Source organism: Anguilla rostrata, chromosome 8, assembly GCF_018555375.3.
Source record: "Anguilla rostrata isolate EN2019 chromosome 8, ASM1855537v3, whole genome shotgun sequence".
Classification (NCBI taxonomy): Eukaryota; Metazoa; Chordata; class Actinopteri; order Anguilliformes; family Anguillidae; genus Anguilla; species Anguilla rostrata.
Genome location: NC_057940.1, coordinates 9438464 through 9461100, shown reverse-complemented (window position 1 = coordinate 9461100; position 22637 = coordinate 9438464). Strand labels below are relative to the sequence as shown.

The following is a 22637-nucleotide window of genomic DNA, read 5'->3' as shown; positions in this document are numbered from 1 at the left end:
ACCATGTGGTTCTCTCACCAGAACTGAGCTGTTGCAATTTTTCCGCCTCCTGGGGTTTCACTCAGCAGTACAGTGCTAACTGCTAGATAGTGAGCAGGACCAGTGCCCCTTCACCAGAAACTGAGCAGGTGCAATTATGTCCCCTCTATTTACTGAGCAGTACCAGTGCTAACTGCTAGATTGTGAGCACAGCCATCATGGTTTTGTCACTTATTGAGCGGAACCCGGTGCCCCGTCGCATTCAGCTGGATCCCGTGCGCTAGGGGCATTACAGCAGGGGGTCCCAAAACGTCCGACTGCAGCGAACCCCTCTACGTGGCTGTTCGCGGAGTCTGCCCGCTCGCCCTTGAGCTCGGGGCGGAATTCTTGGCCGGGACATTCCGGAACAGTGTCCTCCACCACGGGACGCTCCCTGAGCACTGTTAAACACCCTCTTGGCGGAAAGGCATCGGTTTTTTTTTTCCTCGCTCCGTGGAGATCAAATCGTCTGGAGGCTGGCTCAGACTCACAGATGACTGCCTGCCGCAGAGGCACTGCTGCACAGGCCGATCGATAAGAGCGCATCCAGTCCGCCGGCCCTGCCAGGGACAGGATCTACTGATATTAAAGTTATAAATGACCCCCTTCCTTATGGCCAAGGCTGGCTCCTCTTACAGGAATGTTCTTTGCTTACCGCCACAACCTTCAACCCGAGTGGACTCAGGAAACAGATTATCTTTCAAATGGTCATGGGGAAGGTTCTGGAAATACCTTATACTGTATTAGTTGCACGACAGCTATGTGCAAAAATACATTCCTTTGCAAAGTATTTTATATGAAACACAAGTTCATTTGTGTTTTATGTCATGTGAATATCCCCCTGCCCTAATCGTAGCCATGGACAAACTCCTACCGTACCCCTAAATTTCAAAATCATCAGTATCCATTTTAAATTTTTATTTAAAAAAGTAGTATTTAAAAAGACATAAACAATGGTAACGGGAAAGAGCATAAAATAAATATAGGAATATTTTGTTAGTACTGGCTATCTAACTAGCTGCACCAAGCACATGCTAAATGACAGTCCCTTACAGGACCTATTGGAAAAGAATGTATTTCAATAGCGACTGAACAATAACTTTCACTGTTACACTCAAAGGCACGGAGACTGAGGGTAACACAACTCCATCCACTGAAACGCAGAGATGCTAAAGGGGGCTCTGCTGAATTCTAGGCCCTGAATCAGTGAAAGCTCCCAGGAGGGGAGAAGAGCGCGAACGCGCTGCCTTTACCTTCCCGACGGTCATGACGTCATCCTTCCCGTACCAGTCCGGCTCGTACACCTCATGCAGCGACTCGGTCAGGTTCATGGAGGCCTGCTGCATTCCTGCAGGGCATGAACCGCGGTCTATGATTGGTTAAAGGGCTCAGGTGTTCCCTGAGTCGACCAGCAATGGACTCATTATTATTGTCTATGACATCACAATCCAGATTTACTTACACAGTAAGCATTATAGGTATTACAGATCATTAACATAGATATGCTATCTGGATATATACTGAAGTGACTCATACTCATATAGGATCATGCCTGAGGGTAAAGCAAGTATCCCCACCCTGGATTCAAACCTGCAACCTGGTCATAAGTCAAGTTCTAAAACCAGTATTCCAGCTACTGTCTTATGGTTATAATAGATAATGTGTGATTTTCATGTATAATGTGTGCATGCATGTGTGCATGTGCATGTGTGTGCGTGTGAGTGTGTGTGTGCGTGCGTGTGTGTGTGTGTGTGTGTGTGCGTGTTCTTATCAGGGTCACCTTTCACAGCTGCCAGGTACGCCTTCATCTCCCTCTGCAGCCGCGATCCTTCAGACTGTGAAAGACACAGGGGGTGAGGAAGAATAACTGTTAGTGTCATTTGTCTTATGCAAAGAAATTCTCCAAAACCTATGACTTCCCTAAATGTGGAAGTAATTCAACTGATTTTTTTTTTAAGTTACATTGAATGTAACAGTCACACAAGACAAGAAAGAAGGCGGGTGTTCAAATACTGCATTTGAACATAGAGTTCTCTTGAATAGCTATACAATGTTCTCCCTGCACTGAAGTCCTGAAATGGCCTTATCAAAAAGAGAGCAGCTGCAACCAAGCACTCTATTGTGCAACAGCCACAATAGCTGTCCATGGTGCTGAAATTACACCAGCAACAGAGACCGGCCACTGCTGTCCCAGGTCCTGAAAGCTGTATAAAAATAAATAAAAGTCACAAGTACCGAAAGGACTGCTGAGTTGCAGCGTAATCCTGCCTGTCAGAACCTGGCATTTTCTGCTTTCTATGCAGAAATGCTAAATGGTTAATTCTAGAATATCTAATGGGAAAGCTGAGTTTAAAAAATGCGACTCTTCGCATGAAACACAATTGAGACATTAGTGCACTTCAGCAGGAAGTGAATTACAAATAGTCACAGCAGAATCCAGTTGGGTTTAAAGAGGCACTCTGATGTTCCCTGCTGTACATCCAAGGTTTTAGGTCACATGACTACTCACCCGGATAGATGTGGCTTACAATCACATGACAAACATGACATAATAAAATCCTAATTAAACACACACGCAGCTGCTGATCAAGTAGTCACAGATCTTGTCTCACAGATTAATATAATTTACATTAGGTCTATATTTATAAAACTTTGCTCACATTACAAAAACCAAAAAGGAAATCCTTGCCGTACGCAGTGAAAATAAGGAAGAGCCCAACGCCAGAAAATGTAGCTATTTGCTCAATTACATCTGACCACATGGACAAAACACATTTACACCAGCCTTTTATTAAAGAGAATAAGAATGCTGCCGTCCTTAAGCAGAATATAAATCTCTAACTGGGCAGTTTTGGCCTGAAGAGATAGCTCAGGCCTGCTAGACAGGAGCAAATGAATCTGCCAGCGACCGCTTTCTTCACTCCGCCCACTGAATTATAAACAGAACACTGCTTGCATTGTTATTAGCATGGCATTTTATCATACGTTTATGCAACTCGGCTTGATGGCTTCAGACTAGAACCCATAATTCAACCGCATAAACATGACACTGCATGCTTCTCCCCGCTATGTGATAAGAATAATAAAAACGTCGACGATGCACTACTCAGAATGCAGAGGCGCTTGCACTGACCACAGACGTGGCAGGTGATGTCACGACCCCGGGTTATTCATTAGCCGACAATAAATATGGATAAGGCAGCTGTGACGTCATCTCGCCGGGGGCAAACAGAGAGGAGCCAACGCCAACAGGAAGTCGTCTGTTTCACATGCGTAGGGAGGACATCACAGCTGTCGTGTCTCTATTGTGTTATCCGTGGCTGTGACTGGGAGACCAGACTCTCGCGCAGAGCACAGTTGGCTTTGCTCCAGGGATAGAGGGGCCTTCGTTCAGCTCCGCCCACCAGCACGCCAGGTGCACCCAGGCTGACAGCTGTCATCAGCGAGCGATGACACTCTCTCCTCTAATTGGCATTAGCTCTCTGCTATCATACTGTGTGCTTACAGGCAGTGAAATCAGCCAATGACTGCAATAGGTAGCGGTAACAATACAGTGACTATGCAGGCTCAAACCAGGATTCCAAATCAACGATACTCAAGTTATTTAAAAAAAAATATATATATATATGCTTATGTTTTGTCTTCTCCCAACATAATTGCCCCGGGTTAAATGGATCTGAATACATATCTGGCTCTTACTTTCTGTGTGCAAAATATCTTGTGGGCAATTAGCCAGGAATGGAGTCAATCCCAAAGAAACTGCAATTTTGTCAGCTGCGGTAAGGCAATCGTATATAAATGCATCTCACAGCGTGCAACATTCCAATGACAACTGATCAGCATTCAGAGAGAACACCTCCACAGCCTCTGAGAACCTGCCAGCATGCATAATGTGCATCCACGGGCTGGGTGTTGAAATCGCTCCCCAGCATCAACAAAGGGACTTGGCCTACAACAGCAGAGAGGTCAGAGTTCAAACCTCTCTTCTGTAATATAATTTACCGATTTGAAATTCGGATGATTTAATTTTTAATTAAAAATTTAAGTACGCTTGTACCCTGGTTTCTTTTGTTGATTGTTTTCTTGATTTCTCTGTGTCGTAAAGCGTCTTTGAGACTGTGAAAAGCGCTATGTAAAATAAATGTATTATTATTATTATTATTTATGATTTACTTCATTCAAATGGATCACTTAATCCTTAAAAAAAAGCTCTTCAAACTTTGGATTAGCTTAAGTTCTGTGAGGTGGCAGTTACTCTGCTGGGTTCAGGATCAGACGATTGTGTGTTCAAATACTTGGAAGAAAGAAACTTCTCACAGTGGGACTTCCTGGGAAAATGCAGGGGTAAATTTAACAAGCAACATGTTTGAGTGGTACTGCAGGGAGGTGGAGCGCTGGGCTATTGACTGCTTAATGGTTGGGTACTGTATGCACATTAACTGCACTGAGGGGAAGTTCAAGCATTAACAAGCAATGCAATTCTGTTCCAGAATAAAAAAAGAATCCAGGACTGTTTCCTAAAATAAAATATACTGACCAGTTTATCACAGAACAGTGATTATTATTGAAGATACCTAAATGGAAAATGATATGAAAATGATTGAATTTAAATTATTTATGAAATGATTAGTTAAATGTACAAGGAAGCCCTTGTCAGACATGTATGTTACAGTTGACAAACTTGACGGCCATTTCAGGGGCCACCTGCTTGGCACAAAACTGATCTATTTCATACTTGCCCCCCAATGTTGCTCAGTACTCAACCGCCGCTTTACCAGATTTTTGGCACCATAGGTTGTCCCCTGCTCTGGTAGGGGATCACAATCACCCATACGGCAAAAGCAAAGCTCAGAGAGGCCCGGAACATTCCACGCGACAAAAAGGAAGGTGTAGAACTCGAGTGTGGCATTGAGCCATTGACTTACCTACACTAATACAAGCTCTGATGAAACAGCCAAATTTTACCTAGTGAGTCAGCCTCTTCATAATACACAGACGGAAGTGGAAATTTGAGGGCAGTGAATTGGGAAGCTTGCATGACTCTGCCAAGGTAACGGGCAGGAGGACATAAGTGGTGGGGAGCAGGATGGAGGGGGTGTAGAAACCAAAGGGTGCCCACAATGACACTGGGCCAATGGGCTTCTGAAATGACTGGCACAGTCGTTCATTCATGCTAGCATGTCGTCGCTAAAAGTTCAAATCGATGTTGGCTGGATCTGTCATGATGGCGTGGGAGTTTCTGCACGCGGTCCCCCGTTGTGTTCTTTACCGTTCGAGAGGTCTGCCCTACGCTACGTTCCCAGAGAGATTATTACGCTGTCATTAGCAGACCTCAGCAGCTTCCGACGCTTCGAGAAAAAAAACGTAATTTCAGCACGGCCGTGATCCTCTGATTCAGGGTTTGAAATGACGAGCGTCTGACATTATTATAGCGGTAAAAAGAGAGCTCGGTCGGATATGTCAATCACCCACCAGGCAGATGGGCCTTGTGATGCTGATTCATTAACGCTCGCCACAATAACGAAGTGACAGTCAGACATTTATTTACAGAAGAAAATAAACAGTGCCTGTATTTCTGAATCCTTCCGATGCTACACTGTCAGAACAAAATGTGCGAAAATTGTACCTATAGGAGTACAATGGCTTGTCACTGGGGCAGTGAGCTCAAAAGTACACAGATTCTTCCCTTTAATCTTCTATATTAGTATATTAAGGTACAAACATTGAGTAAATATCGTACCTCAGAAAACAAAAACTGCTACCGTACCATTTCTTCTAACAGTGTAGTACCAAAGTATGTCATCATCATTGTATTATTTTTTTCCAATGCCTTGGACATTAAGCAAGCAAAACAACATCCAACCAAAGAAATTATCTTGGTTAGCTCTTGTCAGAAAGGCGTTCACACAAGTACTGAATCTAAATCTGCACACTGACATACATTTTCTCAGTTTAGAGCATGCTTGTCACCATACACATCATCAGGCCAGGGAAATGGCTAGTGTACAGTGCTGCCCTCTGGAAACATGGTAAGTGTATTAGCCAGCGCCATGGGCCATGTCGCTAGTGTACAGTGCACTACCACACTCTGAAACAACCATGGTAAGATGTATTGGCCACAACACTGGGTCCTTGGTAGCTATATGCATTCACACTATCACAAGCAATGTTAAGCCAACCCTGCAGTGGTCATGCATGTAAAAACATGGGTCCTGGTAACAACTAATGTGTGATTGGATTCGAACATTCTAATGCTGTGTAACCACACCACTGGTAATGTGAAGCAATTGGGTGTAGCCCTTTCAAACTTGCAAAAAAGTGATTAGCATGTTCTTGAACATTCTAATGCTGATGTAACAATCACCACTGGTAAATGGAAGCAATGGAGTTCTAGACCATTTCAAATTTTGAAAAAAAAAAACATTCCAAAAAAACCTGCTCTACGATGGTTTAACGAGCATCTGGGAACACGGGGAACAGATGGACCGTGTGGTATCACCAGAGTAGCTATTAGGTCTGAGCAGATAACCTGGCAGCTAAAAGCTACAAGCTGGTCAGTACCAACAGAACCCATCCTGTGGATTCCAGATTCAAAAGATGACGGAGTGACGGTTGTTGTTGTTTTTTTTTCTTCTCTTCCCTCTGCTTTCCCAGCAGTAATAATCCTGAGATGTCACCAGACCTGATTAGGGTAATGGGGTTTACAGCTTCCTCGGGGGAGCCGGGAGCAGTGGAGGACTCTCCTGGGCAGATAAAGCTACTCTAATCAGGATTAGAAAGGACAGTCGGGGGCTGCCGGATTATATCGCCTTTCCCCGCTCCACACATGAGTTTGCTAAAAGAAACAGTCTACCTCTAAACCAAGATTTGCAGAATGCCCTGCATACGCTGGGGTTTTAAGGACTTTAAGGTACTTCATTAGCACACTCATATTCCTTTATTTCCTAATGAATTCCTGTTTATGTCTGTAAATGCTATGAACAGAAGAGAAGGAGGTGAAGGCTGATTAATTGGTGGAAAGCTCATGCATCAAAGTCAGTTCACAAAACGGTGCATCACAACAACAATAGCAAGAAATCACAGAGCACAACTTGTATCAACATCAGTTTTGCAAGAAACTGGGTTTCTGCCAGACTGATATATTTAGATGAGATGACTCCAAGGGAAAAGAAGAACAAGAAGCAGGCACAGGAAGAAGACAAAAACTGGAAGAAGAACAAAAACTAGAAGAAGAACGAGAACAGGAAAAACAAAAACATGAAGAAGAAGAAAGGAAGAAAAACAGGAAGAAGAATATGAACAAAAAGAAGGAAGAAGAACAGGAATAAGAAGAAGAAGAAGAAGAATAAGAAGAGGAATGTCTGAATCCAATCCTGAGTTTCCCTGTTTCACTGTACATGGTACAGCACAAGCATAAGAAGTGTGGCTCAATGTGGGGGAAGGGCTTATCTCCCGGCAACGTCCTGTCATCAGGAAGGAAGGGGAGCGGCAAAGTGAAAACACATTCTACACTGACAGCAGAAGTGTGATCAGAGAGGAAATCCATGATTAGGTTTTCTCCATCTTTTTCTCACATCTGGAAGACTGATTAGGGGAACAGGAATTAGCAGTGCCGAAAATGCTAACATATGCACGCTAAATGAATATGCATTTCTGTGGGGAAAAATGCATATCATGTGGATAAAACCAAATTCTGCATATATTTATGCGTATTTATTTAGGTACAAAGTGCGGAAAAGCCGGCATAAACGATCTCATTTTAAAATGCGCTGCCAGATTTCCTGGCTCTTATCCAGCTCGATGCTGCATCTGTAACGCTGGCGTCTCCTCCTCCTCCTCCTCTCTCCTTCTTCTTTCCTCCTTTCATTTTCTCTCACGCTCCTTTCGCGCCCGCGTCGCTGCTTCTCTCCTCTCCTCTCCTCCGCTCCCCTCCCCCCATGGCCCCGCCCCTCCTTCCCTCCCGCCTCCGCAGACGCTGGCTGATTGACAGCTGTCCGTCTGGGACACGCGCGGCCAATTCAGGCCGCGGTAGCGACGCCGGGCCACAGCCGGATAATCCCGGTCTGTAAACACTGTGAGCAGGGAGGAGAATACACAAGAGCGGCTCGCTTGCGCTTCCTCAACACGGGTAAATATTTCAGGTAGAACGAAAACCGCAAGCACACCCAGTCTTAGGCTGAAAGGGTCTTTTGGTATCTGTGTAAAATAGTAAACCCTGTACAAGACGTGACAGTTCTTCATCACGTAATACAGAGTCTGCATGAATTATACCCAGGGATAGCCACAAGGTTTAAAAACAATGCACTGATACATCGGGTGGTACAGTACACTTCCTGTGGAAAGCTGAAAAATAAAATTCCTTTTTCTTTTTTATTCAATCAAACCATTAGACTGTGATTTATCAAATCTACCAGTCTACTTGACCTCCTCACCCTCAGCAATTTGAGATAATTTGTTTGGAGCTTCAATGACAACAGTGCCACCATGGAAACGTAGCAGTTCCAAACAATCCCCACCGATGACCACACAGAGAAAGCTGATATGAAATGCCTGTTAACTGTAACAGCCACAGTCATGGCGGATTCCAACGGCCGAAAGAAACCAGCGGATTTCTAAGTGGACAGTTCTCTCATACTGTCAGCACACACACAGCCCCAGGTGTTCTTATTCTGCTGCCATCTATCAATACAGAGGCCTCTCCCCCATCCAAAAAAATCTCTGCACTTAAAGAGGGCCTGAACTTGGGACTGATAGCATGTGTGCCTGACTAGAGCTTCCACCGAAGTTTTAACTGAATTTTTTTTTGGAAAAAACTGTTTCCTTGGACGCCCATCAAACGCAGATTTATAAACACTTTTGTACGGACAAACAGAGTTGCAGAGCTACAGCAGGTGCCTTTAAATAATTTTCCGTGAGAAGCACCAGGAATAACGTCAGACTGGAAGGAAACAGGCTGAGGCAGGAACATGGAAGTAAGCTAGCTGGGAATTTGATCTGCCATAACGGAACCCTCTGTGGGATCGAGAGTAGAGCTTTGCCGTCAAAACAACCAGGCCTGAACCTGCTACTGAAACAACGTGGAATCACACATTCTGTTGCACAAACGCACGCTTAAATAAAATGTTAATATTTGTCCAAATTATATTCAGATAAGAATACACATATAATAATAACAACATATCAATAATGGCTTTAATACTAATATTATTTTTTCATTACCTATTGTTTTTATCATGCACGATGTTAGACCTTTTTTTGAAGGAATTCTTATTCGGAAAAATCCTGTTCAGAGCTGACCTACATTCTGGCTAGCGCTTCCATTTTGGGACGGCCTTGTTTAATCTGAACAGATCATCAAAGCCTGCTATAAAAGCCTGCTCTAGGGATCAAACACACAGCGGTCCCAGCATTTCTCGCCAGACAGGAATTATGCCCAACAGGAATTCTGGTGGCAGCAGTGAGCTAAATTTGAGCAAATCTTAATAAACAAAAAAAAACACAATAATTTGTTATTTGAGTACCGGAGGCCGAGTCAGATGCATTCCGGCCAAACAAGACATTACGAGTCGATGCCTGTGAAAGAGGTCTTACCTCCTGCCTCTTGAAGTTCTGGACGCACTGTTCAAACTGCTCATCTTTCGTCTCGTCGGCCTTCCCGAGTTTCTGCAGTACCTGGAATAAGACGCAGAAATAGATAAGACGCCAAAAAGAAACAAAAAACACTTTTTCCTCTGGGAAAAAAACCCTCCTTACAGTAAAACTGAAACTGGACACATACTACTGATCCGAAAAAGGCATTGGTACATGAAAGAGCAGTGTAATCCCACCATAACATCTCTGTACTTTACAAAAAGAAGAACAATGTACTACCTTCATCACATCCCAGGAAATATTTTTGTGGTGAAATTTCAGTGAAAAGTCAAGTCGTTCAGCTGAAAAAGACGGTTACTTTTGGTTTATAAGTGAAAGTTTTCTAGCTGACTGGGGCATAGCCAGGTTATTTCCAGGTAAAACCTGAGCAATACTGGTTTTATCCCAGTCTGTTTACAGTATGTCAAAACATCCCTCAACCTAGATTTCCAACCCTTCAACATTCCAGCTTTTGCTCACTGGGATGTTCTTGGTGATGCAGTAACTTGTTGACACTTTCATGCAACTGTCTAGTGAAAATGCCAGGGGCTAAACCATGCCTCTCCTCTCAACACTATGGGCTCGATCTATTTCAAGAAATATTCCGTGTGTAGTCTGGTTAGGTCTCCTGCAGTCCTTAACTGACACAAGCAGCAATGCGGGTATTAATAAATTGTGGCTTTTGTGAAGATGAAGACTGCAGAGCAAAATGGATGCATTGACAGGATTGTTTTTTCAAATGGGAAATAGGTATTTGCAAAATAGGTATTTACCCATGGTTCTTTGCTGTGGTGCTGATATTCAACACTCCCAGCACAACCTAAATATAAATTCCTTTACAGATACCAATACGTTATTTTTTTGTTCTCATTCATTGAACTTCAACCTCTGTGACCTCACCACAGCATGCACCTTTTCTCCGAACCGCCACGTAATTCCGAAGCGCCTCACTTCCTGTCGGTTCGGCGTTTTTCCGCTCCTCTAACCTCAGTGAGAGTTCGGCGGCCGGGTGGCGCATGACTAATCGCGGGTTCTATCTGCAGCGGCCCCTCGGCGGTGAGTCAGCGGCAAAGGGGACCTCAAGCCTCCCGGAGCGTATATTAATCACTCTTCTCCCGGTGCATTGTGGGAGTAAAAATCAATAACGGCACGGCCTGACGGTATGGGGGGTGGGGGGGGGTTGGGGGGAGAGAGCGGTCATACCCGTTGCTACGTTTCACCACATCCTGTCAGTCCGGTCACGGTTGATAAGATTTCGTGTTGTACGCGTCCTGTCCTTACAGTACACCGCGGAGTCCTAACGGGCCCAAAGCCCTGATGCGTATGCAGGCAGCCCTGGTGTTTAAAAGGGGCGGGTCTCAGCTCACGGTGACAGAACCAATCACATCGCACCCAGACACAAGAGCACACTCTGGATAAGGAGGTCTGTTACGTCTAAGAATAATAATAAATGAGCACACGTACTTTCAACACCAGTCTCCCCGTGTCAATCTGCATGGCAATTCAATTCATCTACAATTCATATTTCACACAAATGAGCTTGTATTACTGCCACTAGAGTGTGTTAATTCAGTGGAAGGTTAAAAAAAGAGGCTAAAAACAGGCATAGCTGTTCTTCTGCGGCAGGCAAATTGACATTATGTGCTTTGGCAAATCTGATTAATGTTGAATGAAACTCATATTGTGAAACAAGAACAGAATTTGTGAGCTGGAGGAATTTTAATTATGCCTGTGAGGGGAAATAATATAGAGGTATGAGAAACACACTCCTTGTTGGGTTATAACAGAAGATCAGTTTCCAAATGTTTCTGTCTAAAATCTAAATTAAATATTCATCCCAACTGTCATGGCGTAAGATCAGCACTGTGATCCAAAGGAGCCATGGTAAACGAGGGGTTGAGGTTGCTGGCTGACGTGCTGAACAGAGGCTTCTATAAATAACCTCCGGGCGTCTTCCCCGCGTTTGCTCCCGGAAGCAGCGACAAACCCGGAGAGCGAGGAGGCCTTACGCAAGACCATTCCATCACAGCACCGCTTCTTCACTGGCCCGTGACACGAGTGGACAAAATGACTGATCCACCGTGAAATCTCAAAGCAGCCAGAACGAACATGATAGCATCCTAGGCCCTGGTCCAAACGTAGGCCACTGTTGAAGAATAAGGGCCTGATTTACTTAGATCTTTAATATGTGCAAAACCTTAGCACATGAAAAGCGAATAACACAACCGATGATTGGTCATGGTATTTGTTTTGCACCAATCGTTGGTTGTGTTGTTAGTTTTGCGTGTGCTAAAAGGTTTTGCACATGCTGAAGGTCTCAGTGAACCAGGCCCTAAGGCTTTGAAGACAAGGGCAGGCTTGACTTCAAGGACAACTCCAGCCCATCGCAATGGGGGGTGGGGGGTGGGGGGGGTGGTTGTTGGAAGGAGTCCCGGGTAATTTAATGCCACTGCAGCAGATCCGCAGTGCTTAATAATGGGATGTCGATCGAGGTCAAGCAGGGCTCTGCAGACACACGGTGGAAGAGGTGGAAGAGGGATCTCAACACGTCTTATCGCAAATACACTGTATACATAACAGCACACAGAACCAACCGCCATCATTCTCCTTCCTTGCCCTGGGGCGAAGCTATTCTTAGCCTGGCTTGAAATGCTGTAGCGTGCAATTACTGACATTGGCACGAGAAAAACGCATCCAAATGCCCAGAAGAAGAGTTCGAATTATTGTACTTGCTGCAAAGCGGGAGACACCGATGAGTGACTTTAGGTTGGACCTTTCTTTATGGTTGAAAGAATCAAACTGGAAATTTGGGTGTGAGCTCCCAACCCATGGGGAAAGAAAGAAAAGGGGCATACAGATAGCAGAGCTGACTGGGGAAGAAGGAAGAAGCCAAAAAAGGCCTGTCGCAACTGTGTGGAACACGTATGCTAATATGGGGTAAAGTTTTGCGGAGATTTGAAAATCGCTTATTCCACATATTTAATTTTATTTCCTTCTGTCAGTTTTTGTGCAGAAATCAAAAGACAGAAACACTGAACTAGGCAGGCTAACGAGGTGCGCACAGGAAGAAAAAAAAAGAGGCGCCTATTCTCATTCCAGTCCACACGTCTGACGTTATCTCCAGCGGTTCATTGTGGCGATAGCGCTGGCGAAAAGAATTGTAGCTGAGCTTTACGGTCGTATTCGCAGCGGATGTATGATTAATACAGAAACCGCAGCGGGACCCGCCGGTTATAAAGGGAACACATAATTTAGGCGCAAGCAGGATTTCCGATCCGCGATAATTCTCCCTCACCCCTGCGCCGGTGCGTCACGCCGAAGCCTGCCAATATGTGCTCTTCTGATTAAATCAGCGAGCGTTAAATACTATAGTAAGCATTAAATCATGATTTATGCAGTGGGACTGTGAAGACGACAGCGGCATTAATATATTAACGGTCAGACTGTGGAGCGACGATTTCACACACGTATTAACCCAGCATGGAACGTGTCACGGTACACGGCACTCCTACCGACTACAACAGCGTAATCGGCTCTATGTGCAGGCAAATGGGGCTGCTCTATCGAATGCTAATATCTTAACGTGGATTACCTTCAATTGTCTGCTTTTGACGTTATAATATATTTGATGCTGATCGTGATAATGCCTAGAATATAACAAACCACATCACAATGTCAGCGATACTATGTTATTGAGGGGGGCTGTTGTACTACAAATTGCTGCGCGTTTTATTTGAGTATAAAGGGGAAACCATTTTCTGCAATATGTTCTCATTTCAGACAACAGGGTATGAGCACAGAATCATTTTCGTTATGGTTTCATAGGTTCTCTGTCAGTCCAACCTATACCAGAATGGCACATGGAAAAAAGTATTAATTCAACTCTCACAGTTTATGCAAGTCCAAAAGGGAACAAATGTACTCTAAAAGAGTATAAAATACCCCATCAATGTTAATTAAACACTGAATATATCAGTGTGCATCAGCACATGCCATTAAAAACGCAGCATCAACATGATGTGTCAGTCCTTACTATCACTACCAGTACTACTGCTGGCGGCTACTTACAAGCAAGGTACTTGCATTGCTTCCAGCTGTATAATTGGATGCAATGTAAATGCTATGTAGAAAGATATATGCAAGTCGCTTAGGATAAGGGCGTCTGCGAAATGCCTTTAATGTAATGTAACTATCGAAAATGCCATATGATTAAAAGTGTTAAAAAGACAATGCTCTGTGGAATCCATCGCCATGGTCACGGTCACGATCACTATAATTATTCAGCAGACGTCCGTCACAGTCGCTCATCATCAGTCACTGTGACTTCTCGTTAGCGGAGAGGAGGAGACGTTTTTCAAACCTTCATGTCACAGCAGTCGAATGGCTTGTACTCTCTAGCCCCGGGAGCTCCTGTTTAGACTGCAAACAAATGCTTTCTAAAAACATATTTTTCTGAGGAAACCTTTAATTTTGACTGGAGCTGTTTGAGGGAAGTGGTGCAAATTAGACATTTTTGCTACTAACCATAATAAGGCACTAAAATAAAATAAAACAAAATATTCCATCAGGGATGCGGTAAACTTGACAGTCTTCCATTTATTAGACTTTGTTTAGAGCGATCACTTTTTTAAAAACTTCACTGCATGAGCCAGTAACTCTCGAGGGGCAGTTTTGCATTCCAGATTAAGCGGAACAACATGTAATGATGGTAACAAGCCGCCCCATAATAAATATCAAATTATGCATCTGATTATTTTATTTATTACTTCCATTACGTAATAGTGCTCACCAGTGTGTGCACTTGCACCACTGCAGTGCAATTGCATTCCCGTGACAGTGCAGCACCTGCCATGCATGCAGAATTCATTAAGAAAGGTCACAATCTGTTCAGAACAGCCCGGTACAGGGAGCACTGCAGTTTACTTAAATCCCTGAAGGACCCACAGCTTAATGGAGCAGGAAGTGAGCATCATCTCACTGTGTTGGCAATCACATACAGTGATTGCATGTGTATGGAGCAATAGACGGTACAGTATATTTTAGTGTGAAACGCTTTAGCAAGATAGCTAACATTCTAATGCAAAGACATGTTCCCCCCATCCCTCCCTACCTCCCTGTAATCTCTAAATTGACTGTAAGCTTAGGGTTGTAACTAGGTAGCTGTTTCGTAGTTGACTTAGTTAATGCACTCGTCTTAACTACTGCTTGTATTTTTGCATAGACTGCGTTGTTGCTGTTCTTGTTTGTGTTAGTGTTAATCAGTTTAACCTACAGAGTCCAAGTCGAACTATGCGGTTGTTCCCTGCACTTGGAACGGTACTTCTCTCTAGGGTTTTCGACACACTTGTTCCTGGTTATGGTTATACACTTTGCTGTACGTCGCTCTGGATAAGAGCGTCTGCCAAATGCCTGTAATGTAATGCAACATGTTCTCCAAGCTAAGCACACAGCACAGAGCTGACACAGCTAATCAAACAAAAAAAATGCACAACATAACACTGCAAGCAGCTTCAGAGCAGACATTTGGCCAGAATATGTCTTCATGTTTTTCGCACTCTAGATTTTCCATAATTTCACTGGCTTTGCGTAAAACGCAAAAACTATTTCAAATAATCCCTGGCTTGCCTAACAAGACTAAAAGCACAAGTCTCGCTCTTCTGTATTTGGCAACCCAATGAAAAGAATATGGAATATGGTATTAATTCGCTCTACGCAAATGCCACCTTGGCATTCTGGGAGATCGCTGGGTAAAGACATCGTAAACAGGACTGTAAAGAGGTTGACACAGATCTGTTTGGGCAGCAAAGCCCTGATGCACTCTGCAGGATGCACAGATATAGCAGAGCATGACTGTGTTCTGCAGAAGGCCTTTCCTGTAAGAGGAGAGGCTCGTTACCTCGATACGCACTTCTCTCAGTACGTCAGCATTTCTCCTGGAACATCAGCATATTCACATTGTTCATAGGTTTTCTATGGCACTCAGATTTAGGCAATTAAAATACCAGCGATGTAGTGAGCGGGTCAATGCAGCAATGAGCTCATCTCCCTGGTGTTCAGTGCCCTTCACCGATTCACTGATAGACGCTTGGCCCAAGGGGTGCATCACGTCACGTGAGTAACGTCAAACCAAAAACACACGGAACACCGACTCTAGCAACAGCCACTGCAATCTATTTGCTGGGCATTTAGACAAGCCAAGGTTCTGCGTGACTCCTCAAAACCTCCTGTCCAAACCCAAAATGAAAGACATGTTGAAATAATTCTTGAAGACAAATATAACACAGTGGATATTGAACCTGAAACTGGTGGAAATACTCTACATCTTCAGACCAACACCCTCCAAAGCAGGACTGCAAAAAGGTTCTATTATGAAGCAATATTACAATACCGAACTGGTCGTGCACCATCCTGTGTTGACTCCTGATGGAAATTAAAAATGCATTCTGTAATCTGGCACTCGATAGGCTATCCAACAGCCAAGCTATTAAACATTAACCCCGCAGCAAAGCTTGGCTAGCGTGGTGTAAGTTTCTAACTGTGGAACTACTATTTAAACAGTGTGGCCAGACTTTCTCCTGCCGCCGTGGTAACCTCAGTCATACACCGTTGATTGTCTCTTTTAACTGGAATAATGGCTGTGACAAACCTGCAGATGGACCCAGGAGGTCAGATAATAATATCGGAAACAAAGGGGAAAATTCCATTAGACCGGGGACATTATTGCACGTCCTCAGCTAACAATTAATTATACATCATGACCTCCGAAGCAGAACCTCCCTCAGCCCAGTAGGGGAGATCTGTTGTTAAATGTCGACCCGCCGATGGATCTGCGAGCGCAAAAGACAGAAACGGGTGTGCTGCCCGTTTATTTAAGGAAACCTGGAGAATCAGCTTCAAGCTGATTTAGATTCATGCAAGCGGCACTGTGTGTGGGTCACACCTACAGTGTACTGCTTTTGTGATGGCAGGTTTTTAATTAACAAAGATTTTTGCCACCTGAATTTCACCGTGCTTTTTTTAAACAGCTCGGTATCAGAAGTGAGTCTTTGCCAGCAAACTGACATTAAAGCAGTGCTAATTGCAATCTGCAGCGAGAACTTTCTGCAGAGACCCGTGAAGGTGTCCTTATTTAGATTAGCCCGAAAACATGAATGTTTTATGAAACCTTTTTAATCTTTTAGGCTGATTTTAACAATGCTAACCAGTGCTGGAAAAAAAACTCAATGTTATATGATTAAGGCTCGACAAAGCATACAGAAATAATGAAAGAACAATGACAACGACCAAAAACGTTTACTTTGTAAGAACCGTTCCGCTGATTATGTTTACAATATCACGCATTGAGAAAGCAGTTTGCCTTTCGTTCCGTAACGAGCTTAGTAACGTGATCCTCCGCGCACACAGGACTGTGTGCTCCGTCACCCCAGATCTCAGCTCACAGGATCTCTTTCCCTCTGCGTCATGTGATCCCTTCTTCCTGTGGATCTCGGGTATCCGTGACCGGATAATTCAGTCCTCCCCCCCCCCCAGTTTGAAACAGACCCCGCCCGCCTCCCTGATCTTTTTCGGGCCACGCGTAAGGTGAACTGCACCCCACGCTGTCGCAGGTGAGCCACAGTCCTTCGTTCGGTCTGAAGCCAGGTGCAGAGCCAGCAGAAAGGGCCTTCCTGAACATGCAGCTGTCCTGTCTGCCAGCTCGCACATCAACTTCAAGTGTCTTACAAGTACTATTCCCTAAACACATCTATTTGAGTGTAATAACCAGGGGGGCCAGAAAGGGGGGGGAGGGGGGGGGCTAAGGGGCCAAAGTTCCTGCGCTTTTATTTGTACTATGAGCAAGTCTCTCAGTTTACAGCTGATAATTGAATGTTATAAATAAAATGTTATATTTTAGAGAGAACCGTGCCCTCCAACCAAGCCCACCCCCCCTTCCTTGTGAAGATTAATTTTGCTTCTCGATGTGACGCTCAACAACGTGCCCCCAGAGACAGGGGCCTGATGGGAAAATTACATTTGTTGAAAACACCGGGTGCCTGACAGCAAAGAGCAGATGGCCCGTCGAGCCGTTTCCCGCGAATGATGAAGTCGTTACCCGCCCGTGCCGTCCCAAAATGTACTCCACGAGGCGCGTTCTTTTCCACACAATCACTCCCCGTGAATGTACTAAGCGTCTGCGAAGGCACGGCGTGGTATGTCTGCCAGGGTCGTCTGCCAAATAAAAATCACGGTGGTGATGGTGATGATCATGACTATGACGACGACGACGATGATGATCATCATCATCATCATCATGATCACGATGAAGACAACAACAAAGAATGAAATCTTTTGCGAGGGCAAAGCAGTTGATGGAAACTGAGATGGAGAAGTACAACGCTGTAAATGTGAGAATCTATTAGCCCACACCGTGCATAAGACCCAGTGTCTGTGGTTTGACACCCTGCCGAATTGAGACAGGCGAACTTCACAGCCACAGCCTCCAGTGAAACGCTTCATTCGCCACAGCTTTCTTATTTTTAACTTGAGTCGTCTTTTTCCACAGACCCAAGTCCCATCTCTTCAGAGAGCATTTGGACTAAACACTGTCTGATCTGCCCTGCACTGACTCACAATAAAACCAAAGCCTCCCTAATCCTGACTTCCATCAGGGAGGAATTAAACTAAGTTCTGTCCGTTGACCGCACCGAAGGCACAGACGGAGTTCTCATTTTCAGAATGGCTTTTCCACCAGGAGGTAATAGACAGGAGGAGGCAGAAAGAGCTCACATTTTGAATGTGTCTATATTATTTATATTGTTATACTGAACGTATCTATCTTCCAAAGTATCTGGGGCCAAAACAATCACTGAGTACATAGATTGAAATTATATATCACAGACGGATAGACAGACAGATATATAGATAGATATAGATAGACAGATAGATTTTTAATTCAAAATATACACCACTGTATACCATAATACTGCACAAATTAATTGCATAAATACAGTAGTAATCTTGTTGGTACCTACAAAGGCAATGCCCCTTTACTTTTCTTGCTTTATAGACAGTGATAAACAGTAGGCCTTGTTCAGAAGTAATTAACTACAAGCAAACTCCAGTAAGGATTTAAAAAAAAAAAAAAACATAGGAAGTCCATCACCAGCTGAGTAACTATCACTCTCACGCACGTGGAAGTAATCCAATGGGGGAGAAGTGTAAAATTAGCATGCTAATTGGTTCCGCTGTAGTTGACAGACTGAGTGAGCTGCCTCGTTGTCGACGACGGCTGCAGATGTTCAGCCTGAACCGATGCGCACGTGACCCTGAGGCAGGTGTGCGAGCGTGGGGACTGTTTACCGACGGAAGCCCACGCTTACAGGCCGACAGAGAGGTTCCATTAAAACCGAATATGCACTCGGTGCCACTGTGGAGTACGCTACAGTGAGTCACTGACTCAAACCAATCATTGCATTTCGCTGAACCTTGTGATTCCTTTGAACATGCCAGCGACTGGCAGCTTACTGCTGTTAAAGTTACAAAGCCCTGGCACAGGCCTGCAGTAGAGGGGCTGTAGGCCCCGAGCTTCACTAGCAGGAGCACCTTTGGGGGCCCTTCATTTAGAGATTTCATCCATCCATCCTTTATCTATACCCGCTTATTCCGGGCAGAGTGGTGGAGGCCTGGAGCCTATCCCAACGGGCACTGGGCGGGAATACAACCCGGACAGGCTGCAAATCCATCGCAGGGCACACACACCATTAATTTAGAGATCTGAATAGGCTAATAATTTTAAGGATGACTAATCCGTGGAATTGCCTGGTTGCAAATTACCGCCAAGCCCGAGACCGGTTTCGGCCGATCCAAAACTATGACAAAAGCGTTCGGGGTGGAACAAATCACAGCGGGATTTTAAGAGTTATTTTGAGCCGAGGTTCTGGGGGGCGCTGTCGTGACGCCGGGCGAAGTCATCCTGTTTAGCGCGGCGCATCCTGGCGAGAGTTCCGTCCCCCCGGCGACGCTCCCCGCGTAATTATTTGTTCTATTTCGCGTGCCCCCGGCCCGCGCCAAAAAAAATGGCCACGGCGGACACGGTAAGAAGGGCCAAAGCTAATCGATGGCGCGGCGAGCGATGCGGAAGTCAGGCGCCATAAATTACGGCGCTCGATGGGGGCGGCAGCGGCGAGCCGAACAACAGCGCAAGCGAAACTGCGTCGTGGTGAGAAGCAGGCTGCCGGCGGCGTGTGAAACAGGGAAGTACAGACACCACAGGTGAAACAAAGTGACCTAGATACTTCATGAAACTTACTTCAAAAGGCCTGTGCACACCACTGTGATTGATGGAGGCAACTTGGAATTGAGGATGGTAAGAATCTCAAAGACTAAAGGCGAAAAAAAATATTCAATTCGAGCTAAAGTGCTTATAAGTGTGACAGCAAGGTAAACCTATGGGAAAAAAAATGTATTTGGGATGTTCTAATCTGCTAGTTTCTACTGGCCTGCACAAAACTCAGATCCTGGGCCAGTGCTACCTTCTGAGGAGATCATAGCAAAAGGGTGGCCAGAGCTTGCTGGCTTTCCCAATGAAATCAAGTGCTCACTCTCTCACATTCGTCAGTAGGAGAAGCTGAGCTTCAGACGATGCGTATTAAAAGAACATCAATCCTCTTACTGCTGCCTGCTGGCCCAGGGTTTTGGTGAAGGCTTGACTGGGGTTGTCTGGCCTGTGTTGCTTACCTGCCAGCCCGGATGCGTGAAAAGTTGCCCGGAAACCACAGCTAAAACAGGCCTGAACCAGAACGAGACTTCAAAAGACCTGCCGTTTTTGGTGGTTTGTCTCTGTCAGTATGCCGTGGGATATTTTGCAGCATAAATAACTAACTCATATGGAAGCTGACATATGTTAACCTGTTCTGCATGACAGTGCCTTGGTATATAAGCACTTACGTTGTCTTCTTGTTCATCTTTAAATGTGATGTGGTTTTCATTGCTAAGCATAATGTTTCCTTACATATATATCAGAACCGTATGTCACTCCTCGCCAAAGGGTTGCAAAGACAGTATTAACGGATTGCTCAATCCATGCTGTAATGAATGAATGAACTGATGGAGGGACAATTAAAATAAATAAATAAATAAATAAATGATGAAAGGATACAATTTCCCCAATATAAATAAGCAACAAAATTCTGACAAAATGGTAAGATGTAGGAAAAATATGAGGCCACTTCCGTTTTGTAGAAGCGGTACATCACAATAATAAATTCACCCTTTTAAAATCCGTTTATTTCTTTCTAGGTAGGCAGCAGTTGTATTCTTGTCTATTTATAGCCATTTAAATATAGCAAGGCTTTGCCTAATGCATTATCTCCGTGGTTGAAGCTCGTTCACCGTTACCGTTACAGAAACGCATTGGTCAGGAAAACATTGCCCACCGTACTGTATGTTTTCGACAGCGTTCCCCTCATCTCCCCTTCTGCTGACCTTGCAGGAGAAATACGCGGTAAAGGGACATACCTAAACGTTCAAGTAACGTACCAACGTCGTTAACTAGGCTAAGGACGCTTAAAATACAAATGTGCTTTTTGTTAAACAAACAACTCAAAGACTTAGCTTCAGGCAGAGCACATTCTTACCAGTGCATAATGGTATGTGGGCTGTTATAAAATAATAGCATGACTAATACAATACGACTAAGTCTATTTCCAGGCTTAATTTTCCGTAGTCCGGTCTCAACATATTGAGAGTGATTTCCACATCTATGGTCACAGTAAGTTCAGTTGATTATTATTATAATACGAGCCATCTTTACAATGTCACACTCATGTGCAATGGCAACGACAGATAACAGCACATTTACATATTCCACTGAAAAATTGAAACCCATACATACAAACTGCGGCTAAAAATGAATACACTGTCAATAATGCAAAACATCATAGCTGTGCGCAGACATCAGGTTTAAAACAACTGCAGCGGACTCGCGTACGTTAGTCACCCACGTATTACAATTCCTAACCCCCACCCCGCAGTCGAAATACACCTGCTCCTCCCAGCCGAGCATAAGCATCCTATTTTTGCACGTCGTTCTCCATGCAAGAACAAGATTCGCTGCGAAAACCAAAATTGGTGACCCTGTAACGGCAAAAAAATAAATAACTCCTTACCTTTTCCTGCGCTCGATTTAGCCTTTTCTGGACATTTTTAGCGAAGATGCCTGTTTTTATCTCGGCCATGGCTGCTGGTACTGAGGTGAGACGAGAGGCTTCAGGACACGGAGAAGCGCGTGAGGGAGTCAGAACAGGAGGTGGGAGGAGCAGCTCTTAAAGTCACAGTGTTCTTTTTTTTTTGTTTTGTTTTTTTTTTTCTTGTCAACAACCGCAGCAATATTTATCAATCACCAGCAATACACAATGGTCTTGCTTATTGTGATAGGATATTTGACACGCAGGTTTCATTTGAAATATTTTGTATAATTTTCCCACACAAATGCGTGTGCATACACACAAGCGTGCAATTATGTTTGCAGGTGGGTAGCCTATGTGGTGAAAAATAACATCGTTGCATTTTTCTTTTAGGCCGTGATTTCGTATCACACTGATACAAAATCATGAGTACATAACATTTTTTTTCATAATTTAATTAATTCCGCAATTTTTCTATAATTGTTATTGAGTCAATAGATTGTTCTCAATCCTGAGCTGAGATGCAAACATGATGTCTCTCGCGAGAAAAGAAAAAAGCGTCAAAAGGAAAAGGTATTATGTTCATCGAGTTTTATGGGTTCTCCTTTCAAGGTGGTTAGGAAAGCCGGGGCCTGGGTAGGCTGAGTTACTCTCAAACAGTAATTCCTTCACTAGCCACGCCTCCTTATGGCAGGGAGCACCAAAAGAAGCATTAATAGGATTCATATTTTGTGTAGGTTTCATATTTTTCAGAGAACAGCCATTAAATAGATTAAGGCCCATTTGACTGGCAGCTATATGGGCCACAACATAATGAAGCAAGGC

The 22637-nt window shown here is 44.2% G+C and overlaps 1 protein-coding gene across 16 annotated transcripts in view; it reads right to left on the bottom strand.

Annotated features, from left to right (window-relative positions):
* The window catches only part of LOC135260748 (amphiphysin-like), a 58194-nt gene extending 36261 nt beyond the window's left edge, over window positions 1-21933 (bottom strand). For all 16 annotated transcript variants that reach the window (XM_064346254.1, XM_064346255.1, XM_064346259.1 and 13 more), the window contains exons 1-4: window positions 21795-21933; window positions 9610-9690; window positions 1799-1853; window positions 1272-1366 (exon numbers count right to left, since the gene is read on the bottom strand). In XM_064346254.1, coding sequence (XP_064202324.1) covers window positions 1272-1366; window positions 1799-1853; window positions 9610-9690; window positions 21795-21863 — 300 coding nt within the window. In that variant the 5' untranslated portion in view covers window positions 21864-21933. The remainder of the gene's footprint in view (window positions 1-1271; window positions 1367-1798; window positions 1854-9609; window positions 9691-21794) is intronic.
* Between the last annotated feature and the right edge of the window lie 704 nt (window positions 21934-22637).